We start from the raw sequence: 23,377 nt of genomic DNA on the forward strand, positions 1-23,377 counted from the left end.
TTTTTTTTACCCATTCACTCACACATTCACACACCGACGGCAGAGGCAACCATGCAAGGTACCAACCTGCTCATCGGGAGCAATTAGGGGTTCGTCGACACGCTGCCCGGGAGAATCGAACCGGGAACCTCCGGATTGCCAGACGACTGCTCTACCCCCCGAGCCACTGTCGCCCCATATAAAAAAAACATATAAAAACAATTACATATATAATACAATACAATCCACAAGGGATGTGTAGGAGAATTGCCTAAAAACCCTCTAGGGGCTTACAGTGGCATTCACCAGGAAGCAAAATTACACTGATATTATATATGATCAAATATTAAACCCCCCCCCCCCCCCCAACAAACACACAAGCAGGTCTACATAGACACCGAAGCAGGCACCCATGCCAATACGATTTCGGGTATAGAGAAAACAACTAATGACAGGAAGAATATATAATAAAACGAAAATACAATAACAAAATACAACAAGCCACCAGACCACAGTTTAGGGAACCCATCCAGTAAAGGGAGCCCATATGGGAAATATTGGTGATCTAGTTCTAGGAGATGAGATTTCAGTGCTCTTTTGAACTTCAGAAAAGAAAATTCCAAAATATGTGGAGGCAAAGAGTTCCACAACTTTGACCCTCGGTAGAGTAAACAAAACTGAGATTGGGAAGTGTGGGAAAGGGGTGGTCTAAGCAAACAGGAACTACGTGTGGGGTAATTATGAATTTGGTGATTGTGGGCAAACGTGTCATGAAAAAAAGGGGGAAGGGCTCTGTTTAAAGAACTATGCACAAATAAATCAGTCTGAAGATGATTCACTTGATAAACACTGAGTATACCTAACTTATGGAATAGAGGCTGAGAAGAATGACTTCGTTGTACACAGCTGATTTTTTTTTAGAGCTTGTTTCTGCAGACTGTATATGGGCTCAAGTTTGGTCTGATGAGTACTACCCCAAACTAAATTGCAGTAATTGATATATGGGTAAACCATAGAGTAATATAACAAATTAAATTCGTTTTTTTTTATGTTTAGTGATAATTTGTTGCATTTAAACCAAATTGATCGTTTGTTAAGTTCGTCATTTATGACCCCAATGATGGTATCAGGATTTTTATGTGAATAGAATACACTTGTGTCATCTGCAAATAAAATTTTCAGACAGCCTGTCTGAGACGTTAGGGAGGTCATTGATATATAACAAAAATAGCAAAGGCCCAAGAATTGAACCTTGGGGCAGACCGCAAAGTAAAGGAAGAAAAAGGAGAATTTATCCCATTATAGCAGTGCTTCTCAAACTTTTTCTGTCAGGCCCCCCTTTGGCGGACCAAAACATTTTGCCCCCCCCCCCTCTCGCCACAACAAAATAGTCATGAAATGGGCCATGTTTAAATTGATTGAAATAACACCAATATCGTGACCTTTCAAATTGACAACACCTTCCCTCGCGAGAGCCACCTTGCCTCGCTGTGAAACAGCACTGCAGAATGGTCAGCTCCCATCTCCTCACACAGCGCAGAGAACAGGCGCGCTTTCAGGGGTTGGGTTTTGATTAAATGTACCACGTTTATAACTTCTGTCAAAACCTCATTCAGCTCAGGGCTAAGCTTTCTTGACGCTGGCGCCTCTCTGTGAATTTACAGTGTGTCCATTGCGCGTTTGGCGAGACCCCCTTGATGAGCGCCTGTAGCCAGGGCCGCCTCAGGGGGTGTGCGAGCAGTGCGGTCGCACAGGGCCTCGCGGGAAGGGGGGCCTCGCAAAATATTTTTTTTTTTTTTTTTTTTTTTTTTTTGCGAGGCCCCCCTTCCCGCGAGGCCCTTTTTCATCACATACCTAAAATCTAGTTTTGCTTATATGCTTATATATTTCACATTAGACACGTTTGTAGAATGTGTCTGACTTGTTCCTGGGTCTGCACCTGGGTCACTATTGGAGCTCTGGTGCTCCGCAGCAGGCATTGGTTTCAACGAAGGGAGTGGTTACTTGCATCATAGTACGCCGCCGGAAACTTAAACGAAGAAGAAGAAGAGTCAGGTGCGTTTGAATATTTCGCGCGTGCAGCTTTTGACTATTATGCTTAGTTATGCCAGCCAAGGTCGGTCATTATCAGTCGGTCAGTCACCAAGGAACGTTGACGAAAGGCGGGACAAATGGCCGGAGCCTTGTCATGATGCAGTCGGGATATAGGCCATGGCCCATGATGATGTCGGCTAGTAGCTAGCTTAGCTAAAGGCTATCTAGCGTTAGCTAACCTGCAGCCAAGGATGAAGAGGATGGTCGTTTGGCAGATGAACTTCGTCAACTCCACGCGGTTGTCTCCATCCTCTTGGACGTTTGGTGAGTTTTTAACCTATTCTATTAACTCTATTCTATTCCCGCCGTGGACATCGCTCTCTCTCTCTCTCTCTCTCACTCTCTGGAGCTAAACTGGCCGACTAGCTAATAGTACTACTAGTAGCTAACGGTGTGTGCCTGGTGTCAGCACCTGGCTGTATGTAGCCGCATAGCTTGCTTCTGCATTAGCTAATGGTTAGCGATAGCCTGGTTGAGCTAACTGTTAGCCAGTTAGCTGTTTAGCTTCGACGTTAACTGCCGGCTGCGCTCGGCTGGGAACGTTCGTTTGATGCTATCAGTTAGCCTTGAGTTAGCTGTTAGCTTGTGCTACGACCATTGACATTAGCCGTGAGAATAGCAGGGGGTTCTGGCACTCTGACTACGACATCATCTTTGACAGAAGATGTAGTCGGGCCTGCACCATGACAAGGCTCTGGCAGCAGCTTTATTTTTGTCCCGACAGCGAGAGGCCTTTCGTCAACGTGGAGACCTGTGTTACGGCCTTTCGCCCTGCGTTCCTTGGTGCAGGTAAGATTAATGAAAATGTCATGACATTACCCCACTCTTCCTTCCCCTCCCGAATGTTTTGTTAATAACGATGTTTTTTTCCAGGCAAAACATATGCTACTTCACAACATTTGGAGATACGACATGTGCTGTGTGTGAATGTCTTGGTCGTTTGTGTAGCTTGGGTAGCGTTGGGCCGTTGGCCAAAGCTGTGTGTGGCCTGGTGTCACAGTACCTGGCTAGCCTATTTAGCTGATGTCGGCCATTGGCTCCTTGCTGCTTTGGTTTCTCTGGTATAGACCCTCTTCTCTTTGGATTTAAGTGTTGATCTTTGTCCTTTTGGATCTCTCATACATGCTCTCTCTCTAACACACATACACATGCTCTCTCTCTCTCTCTCTCTCTCTCTCTCTCTCTCTCTCATACATGCTCTCTCTCTAACACACATGCTCTCTCTCTCTCTCTCTTTCTAACACACACAGTCTGCCTATGGCGGCCTTTCTCGATGGCTAGGCTGTGCTCGCTGAGTCTGTATAGTCAAGGATCTTCAGTCACAGTGCTCAGGTATTCTGCCACTGTGTACTCTCTGTTTAGGGCCAAATAGCATTTCAATTTCTTTCCAATGTGTCTCTCTCTCTCTCTCTCTCTGTACACTGTATATTGACTGTAGAACGGGAGCTCTCTCTCGCTCTCGCTCTCTCTTTTGCTATATGTTGACTGTATCATGCCCCGCCTCGGGCAGCGCTATTATTTAAGAATATGTTGACTGTATGAAAAAAAAAAAATATATATATATATATATATATATATATATAATTTTTTTTTAACCCTTTTGGGGGGGGGGGGGGGGGGGGGGCTCGCGTTAAATCTCGCACAGGGCCTCGCATTTCTCCCAGGCGGCCCTGCCTGTAGCCCCCTCCTTTTCCCTGCCGTGGCCTGCGCACCGTCAGAGCAAAAGCCCACACAGTTCTCCCATTTCAGTCCATGTTCTGTCAGGTAACTGTCAATAACTTTGAAGAGCTCATCAGCTGTCGCTCTGTTTTTGACATATTTGCAAAACAGCAGATCTTCACTCAGTGACTGGGAATTTACAAAGCGAACATAGGAAATAAGCAAACAGTCTTTATTGCTGTCAGTCTTTGACAAGGCAACACGCATGTCATCCTCAAGGCTCAACTTGGCCACTTGGCAACACCTTAACTGCTGCATCATGAGATACTTGGTACTCAGCACCACACTCTGAAACTAGCTCTCCAGGTGGTATCAGATGAGATTTCAATGAGTTCTTCCTAGAGTTTGGATGGAGATGTACTGTCAGGAAGCTTTGTCTCAATGTTGTCTGTAAAAAAATTTTTCATCCAGAGTAACTTGGTAATCCTTTTCTGTGTTTTATTAAATAATGATTTTCAGATTTTGAGAAATGGTCAAACTTATCCAAATATGGTATTTTCATGGAGAACAGTGCAGCTGCAACAGATAGCAGATTATTTTTATTTTTTTATAATCTCAAGGCCCCCCCTGTCATGCCTCTGCGCCCCCCCTGGGGGGCGCCCCACACTTTGAGAAACACTGCATTATAGGATACAGACTGATGTCTATCTTTAAGGTAACTGGTGAACCATAGCAGTGCATTGTTTTTTATTCCAAGATGTGAGAGCTTCTGCAGGAGAATAATGGTGATTGACTGTATCAAATGCCTTTGATAAGTCTAAAAAAAATACCTATAGTGTTTTACTTTCTGTCTTTGGCTTTGTATATTTCATTAAGTAGATGTGTGATTGCCATATATGTTGAATGTTTCTTTCTGAACCCGTACTGGTAAGTGTAAATAATATTGTGCTTATTAAGATGTTCATTAATCTTTTAGACGAGCTTTTCAAGTATTTTTGACAGGCAGGTAGGATGGATATAGGTCTGTAATGGTTGAAGATGGCTGGGTCATCATCTTTATAAATAGGGATGATCTTAGCTATTTTAAGTTCCTGTGGGACGATTCCTTTCTCCAGTGATATATTAAAAATATGAGATAATTGCTTCACAATAATAAATGTATACATGATCATGCAACATAAAAATAATTGTTGTAGGAACGGTTTGGGAGAGGGAGGGGCTTTAGGTTGTTTAGGTTTAGGTTGTGACTTCGGGTCATTGAGAAGCGCTATATAAATATAATTTATTATTATTATTATTATTATTTCCAAATAATTTAACTTAAAGCTCAATATATCAAAACGTGGCACTTTACAGTGAACAGGAGGTCTATTTGTATTAAAAACAATAGATTGTTTTTCATTTAAATGTCTGGAAGAGCTAAAAAATGTCATGATATTTCTGTTGCCTTTTTTTAGTTGATCTCAATGTTACTGATTGTTAATATTGTTATTTATTTACCTAATTTATTTCGTTTAATTTCAACTCTGTGTAGAGAAATGCACCGATGCTAAATCATAGTGTGTCTATGACGAGACTGTTGTTGACACCACGTATCCGTGACACGCGCGCCCCGCAACAACACTAGTAGTTTCAGGGGGCCTAGCACCCCCTCTGAAAAAAATCATAGGGGAAACACTGGTAGGTTTGGGTAAGGAGAATGTAAAGGTCGACTGGCTATAAATAATGGCAAATCGATCCCAAGTTTCCTGGGGCACTGAGCATCACGCTGGGCCAAGGATAGGTTTGTTTCTGATGCAACACAATGGACAGCTGGATATATGGATATAAAAATAATGTCTGTCTTAAATACTTCGAAGCTCCGTTCGATGGGCATGGGATTCGAATGGGGAAATAAAATTCGAATATATAAAGAAAAGAGAAAAAAATTATTTTAAATTTTTTGCAAAATCAACTCTGCCTCTCTTTGTTAACTACAACAAGCAATGCTGTTTGTTATTTAAGATGAGGTCAGACTCGGCACTGATAGATTTGCTTTTATAAAGCCTCAAATGACGGCTTTTCATGAAAGCAAAGTGTTTAGTTTGTCTAAGATTTAAAAAGGTTTAAACTTTACAGCACTGACAAAGTTGAACAAAGTGCTGTACAAGTCCCACAACATAAAAAAATTTAATGTAAAAAAATTATATGAATATATATATATATATATATATATATATATATATATATATTTTTTTTTTTATCTCGAAGCTTCGAATTAAAATCGAATCTCGGCCCTGAAGCTTCGAATGCCAAAAAATTATTCAAAGGTCAGCCCTAAAATATACCATACATAGATGCACTAGGTGCGGAAATTACTGGCAGGAGGTTTCAGGGCAAGAATATCCAGGTTGTGCTAAAATGGAATTTTGGTGCAAAGAAAGTACAGTGTCCTAACTGTCTTATTGTGTAGCCTCACAGTGTCCTAACTGTCTTATCGTGTAGCCTCAGTGTCCTAACTGCCTGTTTCATTGCCAGACGGATCTCCCTGACTACTGTGGTGATCAGACCTCCAGCTGCCAGTACCCTCTTCACCACCACCTCCTCCTCCTCCTCCTCATCAGAGAAAGACAAAAACGGTCAGTATCTGTAATATAAATGGAATGGTAAATGGTCTGCATTTATATAGCTATTTTATCCAAATCACCCATTCACTCACACATTCACTCACACAGTCACTCACACAGTCACTCACACATTCACACACCAACAACGGAGGCAGCCATGCAATGTGCCAACCTGCTCATGGGGAGCAGGCGGAAGGAGCTGGAATTGAACCAGGAACCTTCCAATTACCAGACGTCGAATTACCTCCTAAGCCACTGTCGCCCCAATATACCTCAGAACATTGAGTTATTTTTCCAAGGGAAAACTTGACCTTGACCTTATTATGGCCAAATCATACATCTATGGATAGGGAAAATGCTCCTCTTTCCAATGGCAGGGTTGAATCTGGATTTAGTAATTTCCTTGCGGTTTGTACGATAATTAGCATTTTCCGATACATTTTATTAAAACATCGGTAAAAATGAAAATATACACTTTGACTACTGTTTTTGATAGGGTTATGGTCTTTACTCTTGACTATAAAATAAATAAATATATTTAAAAACATTGACCTCTTAACCCCCTGAGGTCTAAAGTTTCTAGCTCCACCTTCTCAGAATATTCTCTTTTTTTGTTACATAATGTAAAATTACAGATTCATACCTTCAAAATAAGCCATCAATTGTCAAATTTGAGACGATAGTTTTCAATCAATGTCCTATCAAACATTCTGGTAAAATCCTAACTATTTTTCAGGATAGGACTTGAACTTGATCCAAGTTCATTCAGCTATCTGATGAGAGAACTACACTCCCAGAATTCAATGTGATCAGTGTCACTAGAACCATTTCACACCTGGAGCAAAGGCCCAGTCATTCCTTTGTTATTCCAGTGAATGGACCCAGCAGGAGGCCTAGCCTAGCGACAAGCGGCCACTACATAGTTGGGTATTGAAAAAATTCTCATATACACAGAGAATAATAATCAACAAGAAACATCAACTGTATCAATTGTATTGTACAATGAACAACCCTATATATCACTTTTGGATTACAATAGTAATACAAGGTAATGTACTGATTTCTTTTGATTTCTCTGTTTGAGAGAGAGAGAGAGAGAGTGTGTGTGTGTGTGTGTGTGTGCAGGGGAGTAGCTGGGGGGGGGGGGTTAGGATGATTCCAAGGGCCCAGCAAATGCCCCAACATTTTTTATAGATTGGGGGCCCCACATTTTTTTAATAGATAAAAATACAAATTTGAATACAAAATTGATTCTTTCATGGGGCCCAGAATCTCCAGCTACGCCCCTGTGAGCGCACCTTTCTAATCTAGAGAGCTGTCATCACCGTGATGCGCGCTTGAATGAACTGCGAGATAACTCATAACTCGTACACACACGCACTCTGTCTCTGCCAGTTATGTTGATGAAAAGCATGTTAGACTACTTTTAATACATAAATTAACGTTCCGTCGGGTCCTGTGTATTCTCGAGAATGATAATAATAATAATAATAATAATGCAGGACCTCTTCAGATTATATTATCAACGACAGACAGTGAGAAACACCCCCTCTCGCGCTGAAGAAGCATACATAGAAGCAGACTCGACACAATGTTTCGTCTCGACGCTGCGTCTCAGCGCACACACACACACACACATACACGCACACCACATTATTCTGCGAAGCAGCTCAGTGTCCCGTGGATATTATTGCAAGAGATAATTCATACATATTATGAAAAGCCGATGCCGATCTGTTTAGAATTTGGATGGGGGGTAGCGAGTCTCTGATACCTCTCACCTCTGCGCGGGGGTCTAACACCTATTCACAGCGCACACGCTTCTCTTGTGTGTGTGCGCGCGTGCGTGTATGTGCGTTTCGTGACGCGCTGTAGTTCTCTCGCAAACGGAAATAATTACAAGCATACCATCTAGCAAGAATTAAACTTATTTACAAGTCGTATTATGTTTAGCAAGTAATGAGACATATATAGTACATCTCAAAGCACTCGAAATTGTCTTTTTTCTATTTTTATCGATTTCTGAAAATATGTACGTTTAGAGCATTTAGAAGACATTCTAATTCTTTTGTTCTCCGCCCACGGGAGCAATACGCCCCGTTGACTCCTAAGGGTGGCACCTTGTCAGAGCAGACCGTTCTAAACACCTCAGAAAGACTCTGTTAATGGCACCTTGTCAGAGCAGACCATTCTAAACACCTCACTGCCTCAGAAAGACTGTTAATGGCACCTTGTCAGAGCAGACCGTTCTAAACACTGGTGCTCCTCAAGGTTGGGTTTTATCACCGATATTGTTTTCTATTTATACCAATGAGATGCAACTCAGAGATTCTACATTCCAGTTATACAAATATGCTGTTGATATGGCATTGATCGGGCTACTGCGGGAGGGTGACATCAAGAGTGAAGTCATATTTGAGACATATTGGTGAGCTGATCAACTGGTGTACAGACAGCACACTGGTCATAAACACTGGTAAAACCAAAGAGCTGACACTCAGCTGCAACAGTAGCTCCATCCAAGCCAACCAGTTACATTAAACGGTCAGTCTGTAGAAGTGGTGGAACATTTTAAATATTTAGGTACTTTCCTGGATAACACCATGAGCTTTATACTTTATAGCTAACACAGTACATCTTCAAGAAAGCTATGCAGTGATATTCTAGAGCTGGTATACAAAAGCCTTGTTGAAAGTGTGATAACATACGGTTATCCTATAACCATAGTTATATGAGTATAGCGAGCGCTCTGCACTCTTAGTGGAACATATCCATATCCAGTCTAATACTGAATAAATGTATTCACATGTACACACCCATCCGCCTGGCCACACCCCCATCCGCTCCTCTACATAAGCGGGGTTGTGGCCATACTAACAGCTCCTTCCCAAGTCTTACACCACCGAAGGTGAAGACCACGGGGTCCTCAGTGAGTCAGCGCAGAGCGCTCGCTATACTCATATAACTATGGTTATAGGATAACCGTATGTTATATATCATATAGCTTACGCTCTGCGCTCTTAGTGGAACACAGGAGCTGAGCAGAGCGGAAGCTCGACAAATGTACCCGCTGAGGTAGGGCTGGGCGATATGACGATATTATATAAATATCGGGTACAGTTCATTAACGATACACTTTTTAAACGTATCGTGGATATCGTGATGTTTTGCCCAAGAGGATTGTGTCGCGTCAATCTGGTCCACACGTTGAAACTTTTGAACAGCGCCGCCCCACACACACTACTGCATCAAAGTTACTACTTATGATAACAAAGGCATTCGTTTTGTGGCATTAACCTTATATAGTTACACGTTCAATAATAACATCAGCGTATTTACATAGCAACGTCCGAGGCCGACCTAGATATAGCAAGCATTAGTCGTTCATATCTCAGCCCGTGCTGACTCAGTTGTGCCCATTCTGCGGTCTGTTAATAAAGTTTTCAATCAGACAGATGTATGGAAAGGCTTTTATTATAACATCCGTTGCAGTAAAATCATTATGCCTCCAGTCGTTTAGTCGTCCTGCGGAGCTAAAAGCTAAACGTCGGCCGCGGGGCGGGGGAGCTACCATTGTTGTTGTCATTGAGCTCTCCAATGGCGGAAGTACATAAGCCCTGCTTATGTGTGAAAAAACTTGCCACTTGTTATTGTCATCATTACCCGGACTCATCCCTCGATCACATGCCACTATGCACAGTATTGTAGGGTAACCCAGCCAGTTGTGGGCTCAGCCATGTTGTCTAACGTTACATGAACACACACAACTTCTCGTCATACAAAAGAAACCAGTTCATTTTTACTCACGTAAAAAACAAACGCTGTTCCTAGGTAGAGAGAAAGGCACAAGCCTTGGCCAACGCTACCCAAGCTATACAAAGCGACCAAGACAATTCACACACGGCACATGTCGTATCTCCAAATGTAGTGAAGTAACAATATGTTTTGTAGACAAAGACATTGTTATTAACAAAACATTCGGGAGGGGAAGGAAGGAAGAGTGGGGTAATGTCCAATGGACATCTTACCTGCACCAAGGAACGCAGGGCGAAAGGCCGCAACACAGGTTGGTCTCCACGTTGATGAAGGCCTCTCGCTGGCGGGGCAAAAAGAAGCTGCGAGACGCCCCCCTTCTGCAGCCGGTCATGGTGCAGACCCGACTACATCTTCTGTCAAAGATGATGTCGTAGTCTAGTGCCAGGGCCTGCTATTCTCATGGCTACGCCAATGGTCGTAGCACAAGCTAACGGCTAACTCTAGGCTAACTGATAGCATCAAGCTAACGTTCCCAGCCGAGCGAAAGCAGTTAGCTAACATCGTAGCTAACAGCTAACTGGCTAACAGTTAGCTCAACCCGGTTATCGCTAGCCACTAGCTCACGCAGAAGCAAGCTAAGCGGCTACAATACAGGCCAACACTTCAGACAGGCGCTGTCTTTTCCTCTTCTCATCCGAAGAAAAGAAGGGGGAAAAAGGCAACACACGTGTTTACCAGACACAGCGGTGCCGGCAACAAGTCCTACGCGGACTATAGCCGACTTGAGCATGGAGATATTCTCATAATGAAACACCAAGCTCACCTCCCTCGCACCGGGTGCTTTTCATCTTGAAAATCGGGGCCAGCACGGCGACAGTGGGTATCCGTTTGTCCAGAGACCCGGGGAATTGAACCGCAGATTCGGAATCACGGTCCCAGGAAAACAAAGCTCTTACTTGAGGAGGAGCTAATGTTAACGTGGGCATCAAACCAGAACCCCCTCCACGCCGCTAAGTGGCAGCGAAAAAGGATACCAGCCTGGAGCCGGCCTTCGTAAGCTGTGTAGTTGTTCCCCCCACAACCGACACACCTGGCGCCCGCGTCGCAAAAACATCACCCGCCCCAAAGAGGCCGTCGGCCCTCACACGGCCGAGCGCCTCCCAAGCAAAGTGTCCAACTGCAGAGCCGGAGGTAATGCCGGCAGGGATTGCTCAGCGACGCAAGCCCCTAATACGAAGCGCCGGTGGAAGTCAGAATGATCATCTTCTAGACACTCCGGTGGCGAAGACATTATCGCTGTATTTCCTCAAATACTGAGAGAGAAAACAAAGATATAATGTCAACGCAGCTCCTTCTCTTCAACGTAGCTCCTTTCCAACTATTTCGGCACTAAACTCAAGTGGTGTATACAGACACTTGTCGGTGGTGAAAATAACGAAGGAGCCGTTAGTATGGCCTCATCCCCGCTTACAGTATGTAGAGGAGCGGATGGGGGTGTGGCCAGGTGGATGGGTGTGTACATGTGAAGAAATTTATTCAGTATTAGACTGGATATGGATATGTTCCACTAAGAGCGCAGGGCGTAAGCTATGCGATATATAACGTTTGATATATCAACCTGGTATGGAAACCTTGGGGCCAAGAATAAGAACTAATTGGCAAGATTTGTTAACATGGCCAGTAAAGTTATAGGGAAACCACAAAGTCAATTGTCTGATTTGTATGTATTTCGGAACAGGGACAAGGCTCAGCGAATATTGTTGGATCCTTTGTGGTGAGTTTGACATGCTTTCATCTGGAAGGCACTAGCCCCAAAAAGTTAAGAAGTAGGGGTGCACGATATTGATTTTTTGATATCGATACCGATAAAGTTCTGCTCCTCAAGGTCGATACCGATAACCGATATATATATTTATTGTATTATCATTTTCTTTTTTTTATGTATATTCCTGTAGTTTTGACCTAACCAGATTTATCATGACATGAGTGTTACTACTATGAACAAAACAAAGCCAAGAGAACAGTTTTGACTCTTCAAATAAAGTGACTATATTTATTTTTCCAAATAAATATAATTTGAGTCAATCACAAAATTCACAAATCCGTCAATATCATTAACACTTTGCATGCCACGCCCGAGATTTCTCGGGTTTACCCCCTGCGGGTTGAATGCCCACTCACGAGAATTCTCGTATTTTCTATATATATATTTTTTTAGCGATCTTAAATCATATTTCATCAACCAAGTCTACCGTTGGAAATTCAGCTACCTCAGGCACTCGGATGTGAAAAAAGCGCCCCCTATCGTCTCCCAGGTGGTAATTCACCCTTTTGGATTGAACTCAATGAAAATGAATGAGAAAAAAAAACCCGCACTCCACATTTGACTTCTCACTCACGCAGCCGGCATCTACCAGCTTCATGCTGGACTCTCGGAGCCGTGGGAAATATGTGTTTTACTGTATACACGGTGAATCAATAAAAATATCGATTTTTTTCCGAATGCCGATCTGGAATTGGAATAATCCATTTGGATACCATCTGATCTCGGGTAAGGAATCTATGTTACAAGTCTAAGGATAATCAGACTAGTTTTCACGGATATATAAGCTTTTATGTGATTATGTGATATGGCTGTTTGACTATGCGCGCCGTCAGGAAATAGGAGAAGCGATTTTCAGCGCGCGCCCCGAGCGTGCATGCGTACACATATACTATCGATAATCTAGCGTTTATTTGAAAATGATTCATAAATAGGCCGAACAATGACAACGTTCTAGAATATTCCAGTAAAAGGTGATTATCATGGAAACCTCTTTTCTCTCCGTGAAAACGAGGGGTTTTCTAAATGCTATGAAATGGAAATGAACCGATAAAAAAACAATCTGCTTCGACAATGTTGACTGGAAATAGGTCATTGATAATGCGACGGGCAGATTAGACACATAGCCATAATTTAAAACATAGATTAGGCGATATTAACGTTAACATTGAAGTGGCCTTGGGCATTCAAGGGGGTAAAAAGGAAAACACGACTGGCTCTCAAAGTGTTAACAATGTGTTTTCCTGAACAATGAGTGAACTAAAAACCAACAGGTATTGTGCTTTGTCAGTAGGGATGGGTACCGTTCACATTTGAACCGATACGGTACCGGTACCTGTGAATCGATACCGGTACCCAACGGTAAATTTTTTCAGTACTTTAGTCTCTAAAAATGTAATCTACCTACCTCAGCTGTGAAAAAAAAAATCCAAACTTCAAATAACCACATTTTCTACAGTTTTCGGCTTGCCATTGCCCCGACTGCTTTGTTGTTGAATCAAGTCAAATCTTAAGTACCGTACTTTTCGCACTATAAGCCGCAGCAGCTAAATTGAATGATGTGTACATATATAAGCCGCACTGGACTATAAGCCGCAGGTGTTTTAATGTTTAATTACCATATGTAATTAGCATTGGGACACAATACTGTCGGACAAATAACAAGAATTAACTCATTTATAAGTTGTATTAAGTTTAGCAAATAAGGGAACAGATAAATAACATTTCAATGCAGTCAAAAAAGCAATATTTCTATTTTTACATTTTCTGGTTTGGTCACGTCGAGTCACATATAAGCCGCACCGTTATATAAGCCGCAGGGTAGAAAAATGGATAAAAAAGCCGCGGCTTATAGTCCGAAAAGTACGGTAAGCATATATTGTGCGTGTGAACGTTGACATGAAAAGAAAAAAGTAAAAAAATATTATTATCGGAGCTATCAATACTTTTATCGGGTTTATCGGGATGACGTCATAATTGTTGATTGGCCCGATAATTATCGTGCATCCCTATTAACCCTTTAATCGCCAATGACGTGTTAAGACGTCATTCCTCGCCATGCGTAATCTGCCAATGACGTTTTACAGCGTCTTTGAGATCAATATTTCAAAAATCTGTCATGGTAATCATATTTCACCGACGGATCCTTGACGGGTGCTGGGGATCTCCACTCAACTCTCCAACGGTTCAATATCGCCACCTGGTGGCCGGTCGCCAAACCGGAAGTGGGTATGTGGGGCCGGAAGTGCTTGGTGTCCCCCCTATTCCGTCCGTCACTCGCGATCGCTCCCGGGACTCCATCTTGACACACTGGATAATCGATCGGTTGCCATAACTCAATAAACAACGTTATTTTGGACGTATATATTATTATACAACCCGGAAATGGTTCATCTAGATCAACATCCCATAATAGCTAACTTTTTGCTCCACTCTCATCGCCCAACGCTACGAGGAGACTGGGTGAGTTTCAGCGTTTTTCTTTACCATTTTCGATACAAACTGCTCTGATCAATATATCACCCATACTACATAAATCATTTAACGTCGGTCATTGAATTATAAACAACCCCCCACCCCTCCGGTTACCAGCAGATGATGAGTCATGACATTTAGGACCTTGTACAATTGAAATTTTTAATCTGGCGTCAATCGCTATCAAACTGCATTTGATGATCTAATATATGCATAAATGGCTATAACTCACGTTATTACTGCAGAAAACGATAAAAACATATTTATACTCTGGACGGTATTTTAGTATGAATGTGTGAATGAAAAAGTAAAACGTTCTTACACCCTGAACAATAGCTAATCGATGTTGAATGGGCCATAGTAATGTCAATTTAGCAATACAATTTAAAAAGTTATAGCCCTGCAAAGTAGGTGAACATCTCCATAGACAAATAGAGCTGGCAGTGATCAAACATTGATGGATAATCATATAAGCATGGCAGAGAAAGGGTTAAGAAGTCCTTCATCCCACATGCCATTGCTCTGATGAATTCTTTTTTTTTTATCCACTTTTTCTCCTTTTCTATTTTTTCTTCCATCCCAATTTCACATTGCCAATTCTCCCCTCCCCTGTCTTGAACGTTGCTAGACTATGCCTCCCACTGGTCGGCTGTAGTGAGGATAGAAGCCTTGCATCACGTGTCCCCTCCGGTACACGAGGAGGCAGCCTGTCGCATCTTTTCACCAGACAGCGCGGACTCTCAGTGGCGAGGAGTAACGCGTGGGAGGCTCACGCTGCCCCCGATACTTCCTGTCTCTGCTGTACATGCGTCACCCTACCGACCTGTAGGAGTCGCTGTCCACAACGTTCAATCCCCACCCATCGACTTTCCACCAGCTACCTCTGCCAATTGAGATAGTATGACGACTGGCCCAAGCCGCAGGCAATGCTGACTCGGGGAGTCGAGACCGGAGTCTCTTGCATTGGTGACTAGCACAATCTCCGCTATGCCACCCAGCCGCCCTTGCTCTGATGAATTCTTAGTTTTAACCATGGTACTGGTTACAGTAGGTACCTGAAGCTCTGTCCCTGTTTTTGTTGTTGTTTCTCTTTTTGTCTATGTATTGGGCTGTTTTGGGTCGATGTTTTTTGCTCCCGTGTGGTGTTTGTACCAGCGTTTCCGTTAGCCGGTAATTACCGGTATTTGACCGGCAAAATCTGTTGAAGTCCGACATATTTAATCTCTCCGGTCTTAATGTCCGGTGAAAATAATTCCCTGAGTCTAAGCACAATTTGATTATTTGAATTGTATTAAAATAGGCTCAAATTAAATAGCCTATGCGATGAACGAAACAATCATTACATGATTTGTTTCATCGTTGCTTCTAATAATGACAACGACGTCAGCGAGAGCTTAGTGCTGGGTGTGCGAACTTTTGTGAAGCTGCAGAGCCGGAGCAACAGCAGCACAATGCAGTACTCCAGCAGTACTCCAATTCAGCCATTTTCAATTCAATGTTGGGTGGGGGGCGCTGTTGTGCGGTTCCCAGAAAAGAGCCAATAACAGCTGAATCTGCTGCTCTGCAGCGCCATACTCTCGCAAATAAGTCATTGGGAGGTGGAGAGAGAGAGTCGTCACGCAGACCCACGATAATGTTGCCGTCTCTCTCTGCCAAATTTCTCAGTTCTTCGCTTGATATAATTAATACAAATGTCCAATATAACGGAATTCGTTAGCTCATAAAAATGTGATTATAACAGACTGTTGTTTATTAATGTCGGGCGACTGCCCACAGACACCTATTTGATTTAAAGTCGGCAGCAGCACGAGTCTCGGGACTTATTTTATTTGGAATATAATGACTTTATACGCAAAAGTAGCCTAGTTTTAAGTAAAAATATTATAAATCTACATGCCTTGATGATGTCATTCTTTTGTTTTGTTGTCATTCTTTTGCCTATCAATTGTTTTTAAGCTCAATAAACTCTGACCGGAATGTCTCTCATTTGACCGGTAGATTGAAATCTACCGGACACTGAGGCCGGCAACAATTTTTTCTAACTGAAACCCTGGTTTGTACTGTGTTGTCTTGTTGACTGTGTGGTGTTTGTACTGTGTTGTCTTGTTGACTGTGTGGTGTTTGTACTGTGTTGTCTTGGTGATTGCAACCATGGTGAAGCCAAAGACAAATGTCCATGAAAGTGGACAAATAAAAATATCTATCTAATACGTGATCCACAAGAGAATGTTTTACCTTCTCCTGTCACCCTCTGACTATTCCAACATCTACCTGTTTGTTTGTTTGTTTGCCTCCAGAGTCTTCCTCCTCTGGTCTAGTCTGCCAGCCACCTGTGACCAAGAGGCCCAAGACCACTGCAGGCCCAAACAAGACCGTCGCGGGGCGCTCATTGTGAGTCACCTAACTGTCTCTTAATAATATATGTTTGAAAACAAGAAGTCTGTTTTAATGACCCTGTAAATGTTCAACAAATCTGGGGCAAAAGAAGAAAAACGTTTCTACACCTTGGGTACATTGTGTCACTGATCTGCCTGTTTCATTGCCAGACGGATCTCCCTGACTCCTGTGGTGATCAAATCTGCCAGCTCCTCCTTATCAGAGAAAGCCAAACGTGGTCAGTATCCGTAATATACCAGAACAGTATCGTCAATATACCAGAACATCAATATACCAGAACAGTATCATCAATATACCAGAACAGTATCATCAATATACCAGAACAGTATCATCAATATACCAGAACAATATCATCAATATACCAGAACATCAATATACCAGAACATCAATATACAAGAACAGTATCATCAATATACCAGAACAGTATCATCAATACACCAGAACATCAATATACCAGAACAGTATCGTCAATATACCAGAACAACAATATACAGAAACAAGCATTTCATCATAAAGTATTCTGTATTTTGTTGTGACAAATAATAAACAAACTTGAAACATCAATATACCAGAACAGTATTGTCAATATACCAGAACCGTATTTACATTTACATTTAGTCATTTAGCTGACGCTTTTATCCAAAAAGACTTACAAGTTCTGTACGACAAGTCATCAGGAAGGGCACAACTCAGCTGAGTAACAATGTTCATCAAAGTGTTCAGTGCTACAGTGTAGGTTAGTTTATTAGGACAAGTGCATGACAGTAAGGTTACCGTAGTTAGGGTTAGATTATTATTTTTATTTTAATTTTTTTTATTTCAGATAATGGTTGAAGAAGTGCGTCTTTAGTCAACGGCGAAAGATTGGACGGGTTTCGGCTGTCCTAACTGGGATGGGTTGGTTTTTGTATGAACGGTGTGACTCTGGCTTGTTTTACAGAGGAGGGGACCACCCCCGAGTTGAGGGAGGAGTTGATGGTTGCAGTTAGGAATGGGAGGATGTCTGGTGCTATGGTCTGGAGGAGTGGGGAGGGTAACTGGTCCAGCTGGCATGTAGTCGGACGGTTCGACGTTACCAGTGTCAGGGTCTCGCCTTCTGTAATGGGAGAGAAAGATGACAGAGTGAAGGATGAGGTTCTCGATTCAGTATTTGGAATGGGTGGGGTTTGGGAGAAGGAGCTGCGGATGTTCTCCACTTTTTCCTCAAAGAAGATCGCAAAGTCTTCGGCAGAGAAAGATGGGGGGGGGGGGGCGGAGTGAGGAGGGAGGACAGGACATGGTAGTATGGATTTTGCAAAGGTTCTTGGCAGAGGCCTCGATCCTATGGTGAAAGAAAGAAGCTTTGTCATTAGTAATGGTTTTGGAGAATGTTAACAAGAGGTTGTGATATGTGTCGATGTCAGCAGTGAGGCGTGATTTTCTATACTTCCTCTCAGCCGCACTCAGGACCTGTCTTTGTTCTCTCACTGCATCCGTCAGCCATGGACTGGGTGGGGAACGGCATGTTTAAATCAGCAATGCCTCCCCTCCTGCTATACCAAAATCTCTCCTAGCTCTAACCGGTCACTGTCAAAATGATGTGCCTGATGTCAAACTGTCTCATTCTTTCAGTATCATCAATATACCAGAACAGTATCGTCAATCAGTGTTTCCCCTAGGATTTTTTTTTCAGGGGGGTGGTAGGCCCCCAAAACTACTAGTGTTTTCGCGGGGCGTGCGTGTCACGGATACGTTGTGTACTGTCAACAGTGTCGTCATAGACGCGCACAGTAAGGCGGTTGTTGGTATCGGTGCATTTCTCTACACTGAGCTGAAATGAAACGATTGCACATAAATTAGGTAAATAAATATTAACAATATTTATTTACAACACAAATGAACTTATTTACAATTATACATACAGTAGTGACGCTGGACGCTCTGACCAAAGAGTCAGTTTATCAGAGCGGAGCAGATTTTCAGAGGGAATTTATTAACTCACCTTAAAGAAAAACTCCCAACATTTTGGGAAATTAGCTTATTTAACATCTTCCCTGGAGTTAGACAAGAAGATACATACCGTTTTTGTCTTTGTGCGTGCTTTTAGCTTAGGGAACAGTCGCTCTGTTAGCGTAGCTTAGCTTCATCACTGGAAGTGGGGCGGAGTTAGAGCCTGACGTTCCCTACAGTCACGAAATACACTCCAAATACAACTCCAAAACGTTCCTGTAAACATGTTGTGACCTGTGTATTTACCACGTGGAGAAATAAAAAATAATTGAATTAGACAATTATGTTTTCTAAGCAAATATACTCTGAACTATTTTTTGCCTAACGACTCCTCTCTGAGCGCAGTCAGTGATTTCTACTTGAAGCCGTGTTTGTTTACATTCTCATTCATTCAAAGGATCTGAACCGATTGAATTTGATGGATACCATGACTTAAAATCCTCTTACCTTGACGATTAAAAGCCTCCCCAATTTAGAAAACAGTAATCCAATGGCTGGTATTGATATACTGCACGCTAACGGAGCTAACCGGAGCTAACACTAAAGCTACCGGACACTCAAGCAGATAACGAGAGCAATGACTTCCTTTCTGGGGGGTTTCAAAATAAAAGAGCGACGTCTATAGCAGCGGAATACGTTTATTTTGTACATTATCTAACGTTAACACGAACCTAAACTAACTTTAGGTTAGTTGTAACGTTAGTTTAGGTTCGTGTTAACGTTAGATAATGTACAAAATAAACGTATTCCGCTGCTATAGACGTCGCTCTTTTATTTTGAAACCCCCCAGAAAGGAAGTCATTATATTAGCTTTAGTGTTAGCTCTGTTAGCGTGCAGTATATCAATAAAATAAATCAGTAAAATAGATTCCTTACCTGAGATCAGATGGTATCCAAAAAGATGATTCCAATTCCTGATCGCCATTCCAAAAGTCCATCCTTTTATTGATCCAATGCTACATACTGTAAACACATATTCCACGCTGTTCTGATGCTCCACAATGAATCCGATCGGCTCGGGGTACATGCGTTAGGGGTGGGAATCACCAGTTTAATCACGATACGATATCGATTCTTTGGACAACGATACGATATTATCCGATATCACACAGTCTGCCACGATACGATACGATTCGATTCAGGTGCCTGCGATCGATATGAGACGATATTATGTGCCCATTTAATACAATCAGTAACATTTAAATCAACAAACAAAAAAGGCAATGGAAATATCATGAAATTTTTATTTTTGAGCTCTTCCAGACATTTAAATGAAAAACAATCTATTGTTTTTAATACAAATAGACCTCCTGTTCACTGTTTTTGGTTCATTTCTTTTTTTTCTCGATATTAATATCCTATTCACTGTCACAGAGCTGTATTTTGGCTGGAAAAGCATATTGGGAGTCCCAAGGTGCAGTACCGGCCAGATCCTGTTAGTGGAGCTATCCCCGAGAATGCACCCTCCCAGTCCCCACTTCTCTCTGCCTATGGCTCTGGGTTAGCTTGTTAGCTCACGCTAAAGTAACGTTATATTCGATCTTTAACGCGACGTGGGCATAATGGAGTGACGAGGATTGCAAAGCAGGTTAGATGCATTGGACCCGTTGTGGAATAAAACAGCAGGGACATGTTTTGGGTCACAGAATAGGCACACTAGTCTTGCTCTAGTAGTGACGCTCTAGACGCTACTGGCAGCTGTTGATGTTAAACGGAGTTTGAGTTTCACAACACTGGGCGCGGGGCGATGACGTCGCCGGATTTTCAAAATAAGAGTATCGCAATATGAATCGATCTTTTTACGTGGCATCGATCCTATTTGATTATTGATAATAGATCGATATATCGATCTGGATCGATGTATCGTCCCACCCCTAACATGCGTGAGAAGTAAAATGTGGATTCCAGATTTTTTTTTTCTCATCCATTTTCATTGAGTCCATTCCAAAAGGGTGCATTACCATCTGGGAGACTATAGGGGCCGCTTTTTTCACATCTGAGCTCCTGATGGGGCTGGTTTCCCAACGGTAGACTCGGTTGATGAAATATGAATTCAGATCGCTAATAAAAAAATAAAACGATATTTGTCGTCCGTGGCATCCAAAGTGTTAACTGCCACGGAGTTTGCCCGTCTCATACCACTCTCTGCCACCACTCTAAGCCTATGGAGATGTTTACCTTCTTTGCAGGGCTATAACTTTTTAAATTGTATTGCTAAATTGACATTACTATGGCCCATTCAACATCGATTATCTATCGTTCAGGATGTAGGAACGTTATACTTTTTCATTCATAGATTCATACGAAAATACCGTCTAGAATATAAATATGTTTTTATCGTTTTCTGCAGTAATTCCTAGAACGTGAGTTATAGGCATAAACGCATATCGCTGCCGTCAGGACAAAACCTCATAACTCCAAAAACCCAACTTTTCAGCAGATGAGAAAAACGAACACAGATTTGAGGGTGAATAGAGTTAGGAGGTTTAGACAGATGATCGGTTTAATGCTTTCCCATTGTTTAAACTTTGTAAAACCCACACACACATATGGAGGATGATCTACAGAGTTGATTCATATAAATAAAAAAATGGAGTTATGAGGTTTTGTCCCGACAGCAGCGATATATAGATTATTAACTGCCGTTTGTTGCCGATACACGCTATATTAAAATGTTCAACTGTACATGATCCTAAACGCGCGGATGAACGGGGGGGGGGGGGGTCGTTTATAATTCTGTGATCGTCAGTAAATGCTTTATGTAGTATGGGTGATATATTGATCAGAGCAGTTTGCATTAATAATAATAAACAAACACGCTGAAAATGACGTCAGCGTCCTCTTACCGTTCGCTGATGAGACTGGAGGAAAAAGATCCCACTTATTTGACGGCGACCTACTAGATCCATTTCCGGTTTGTATACTAATAATAAACGCCCAAATCATATTGATTATTGAGTTATGGCAGCGATCGATATACACGGATGTGTGTCTAGAGTCCCACAACAATATGTGAGTGCCGGACGCATTTGCCAGATGCATGGTTGTAACTCGCCGATCATCCACCTGGCGGCAGTATTGAAGCGTTGCAGAGTTGTGCAGGCTCCCACTGTATCAGCCGAGGCTGGGTGAGGGAATTCTGAATACCATGGCGAAAAAATGAAATATGATCTCAATAACGTTGTACGCCGTGGAATGGCAGAATTAGCATGACCTTGAAACACGTTGTACGACGTTATTGGCGCCAGATGTGTTAACTAGGGCCCTATGAAATCCGTTTTTATCTTTTCCTGTTTTCGGATATGAATTTTCCTGTTTTTGGATTTCTCTGTTTTTAATTTTCCCGTTTTCGGATTTCTCTGATTTTATATTTTTTCCTTTGGATTTAAAAAAAAAAACGATAAAATTTTTTTTTTTAACTAACTTTAATAACAGTACATCTGCAAACAGTGCCAGTGTAGTTCAATGTTCAGTGCCAGTTAGGTTATGAGGTTTCTTTTTTCCAATTCAGTTCAATGCAGTTCATAATAATTAAATTGTTAAATAATGCAAAATAATAATTTGTTTAAAAGAAATCAGAAATAAATTGTAAAATGTAATTTATTTCAAAGATGTCCTGTAAAGGTTCATGCTTCTCCCCATCTCTGGCTGACATCACCATTCTGATACATGATGGTTAGGCCTTTGTGTTCTCCTCAGTGAGGGATTCTCTTTTGTCGGTCAGCAGCGTTTTGTAGTTTGCTGAAGCTTCTCTCTGTATAATTCTTTTAAGTTTAAATATCAACATTATCTGGCCATCCTCAATACATAGTAAATATACTATCAAACTTGCCAAAGACCAGAGTTGCACACACACACACACACACACACACACACACGCACACACACACACACACACACACGCACGCACACACACAGAAAGGGAGAAGGGCTTATATGAACTATCCAGTTCATATATCAACTTATATCAACTATCCAGTTCATTTTTATAGTGTACTTGAAGGAGAGAGACTGGGACTTGTTACGTGTGACGCTAGTCAGTCTCGGAGTTGTCTCGGAATGGATTTGGTCGCTTTTTTTCTGCGTCTCCGTAGACCATGCCGCACCACCGTTTTAAAGTCTTAGTGAAGATTGATTTATATGAAAACCGATTCATGTATAATTTAGCTAGCCAACATTACTGTGATTAAAGCAAACTTTAATAAAAAAAAAATAGTCAAGGCAATGGTAGGGGAAACACTGCGTCAATATACCAGAACAGTATATTCAATATACCAGAACAGTATCGTCAATATACCAGAACAGTATCGTCAATATACCAGAACAGTATCGTCAATATACCAGAACAGTATATTCAATATACCAGAACAATATTATCGTCAATATACCAGAACAGTGGTCGAACCCTCAAACCATCATCGTATATAGTATTACTGCACACTAGGGGTGGAACGGTACGCATTCGAACCGTACACCGTTCGGTACGACCTCCATGGTTCGGGGCATGTGTGTATTGTTTGGTTCAGGGGATGCGCCAAAAAATATGCACATACACGCACGCACACACACACCGAGACAGAGAGGCGGCTAACGTTAGCCG

The 23,377-nt window shown here is 42.0% G+C and overlaps 1 protein-coding gene across 2 annotated transcripts in view; it reads left to right on the top strand.

Annotated features, from left to right (window-relative positions):
- Positions 1 to 23,377, top strand: part of chaf1b (chromatin assembly factor 1, subunit B) — a 109,963-nt gene that overhangs the window by 72,373 nt on the left and 14,213 nt on the right. The window contains exons 13-15 of one of the 2 annotated variants that reach the window (XM_084319780.1): positions 6,250 to 6,350; positions 16,689 to 16,782; positions 16,938 to 17,005. In XM_084319780.1, coding sequence (XP_084175906.1) covers positions 6,250 to 6,350; positions 16,689 to 16,782; positions 16,938 to 17,005 — 263 coding nt within the window. The remainder of the gene's footprint in view (positions 1 to 6,249; positions 6,351 to 16,688; positions 16,783 to 16,937; positions 17,006 to 23,377) is intronic. The other variant, XM_084319781.1, reaches the window with a different exon arrangement.

The sequence above is a fragment of the Notolepis coatsorum genome (genome assembly GCF_963971535.1).
Source record: "Notolepis coatsorum genome assembly, chromosome: 8".
NCBI classification, from domain to species: domain Eukaryota; kingdom Metazoa; phylum Chordata; class Actinopteri; order Aulopiformes; family Paralepididae; genus Notolepis; species Notolepis coatsorum.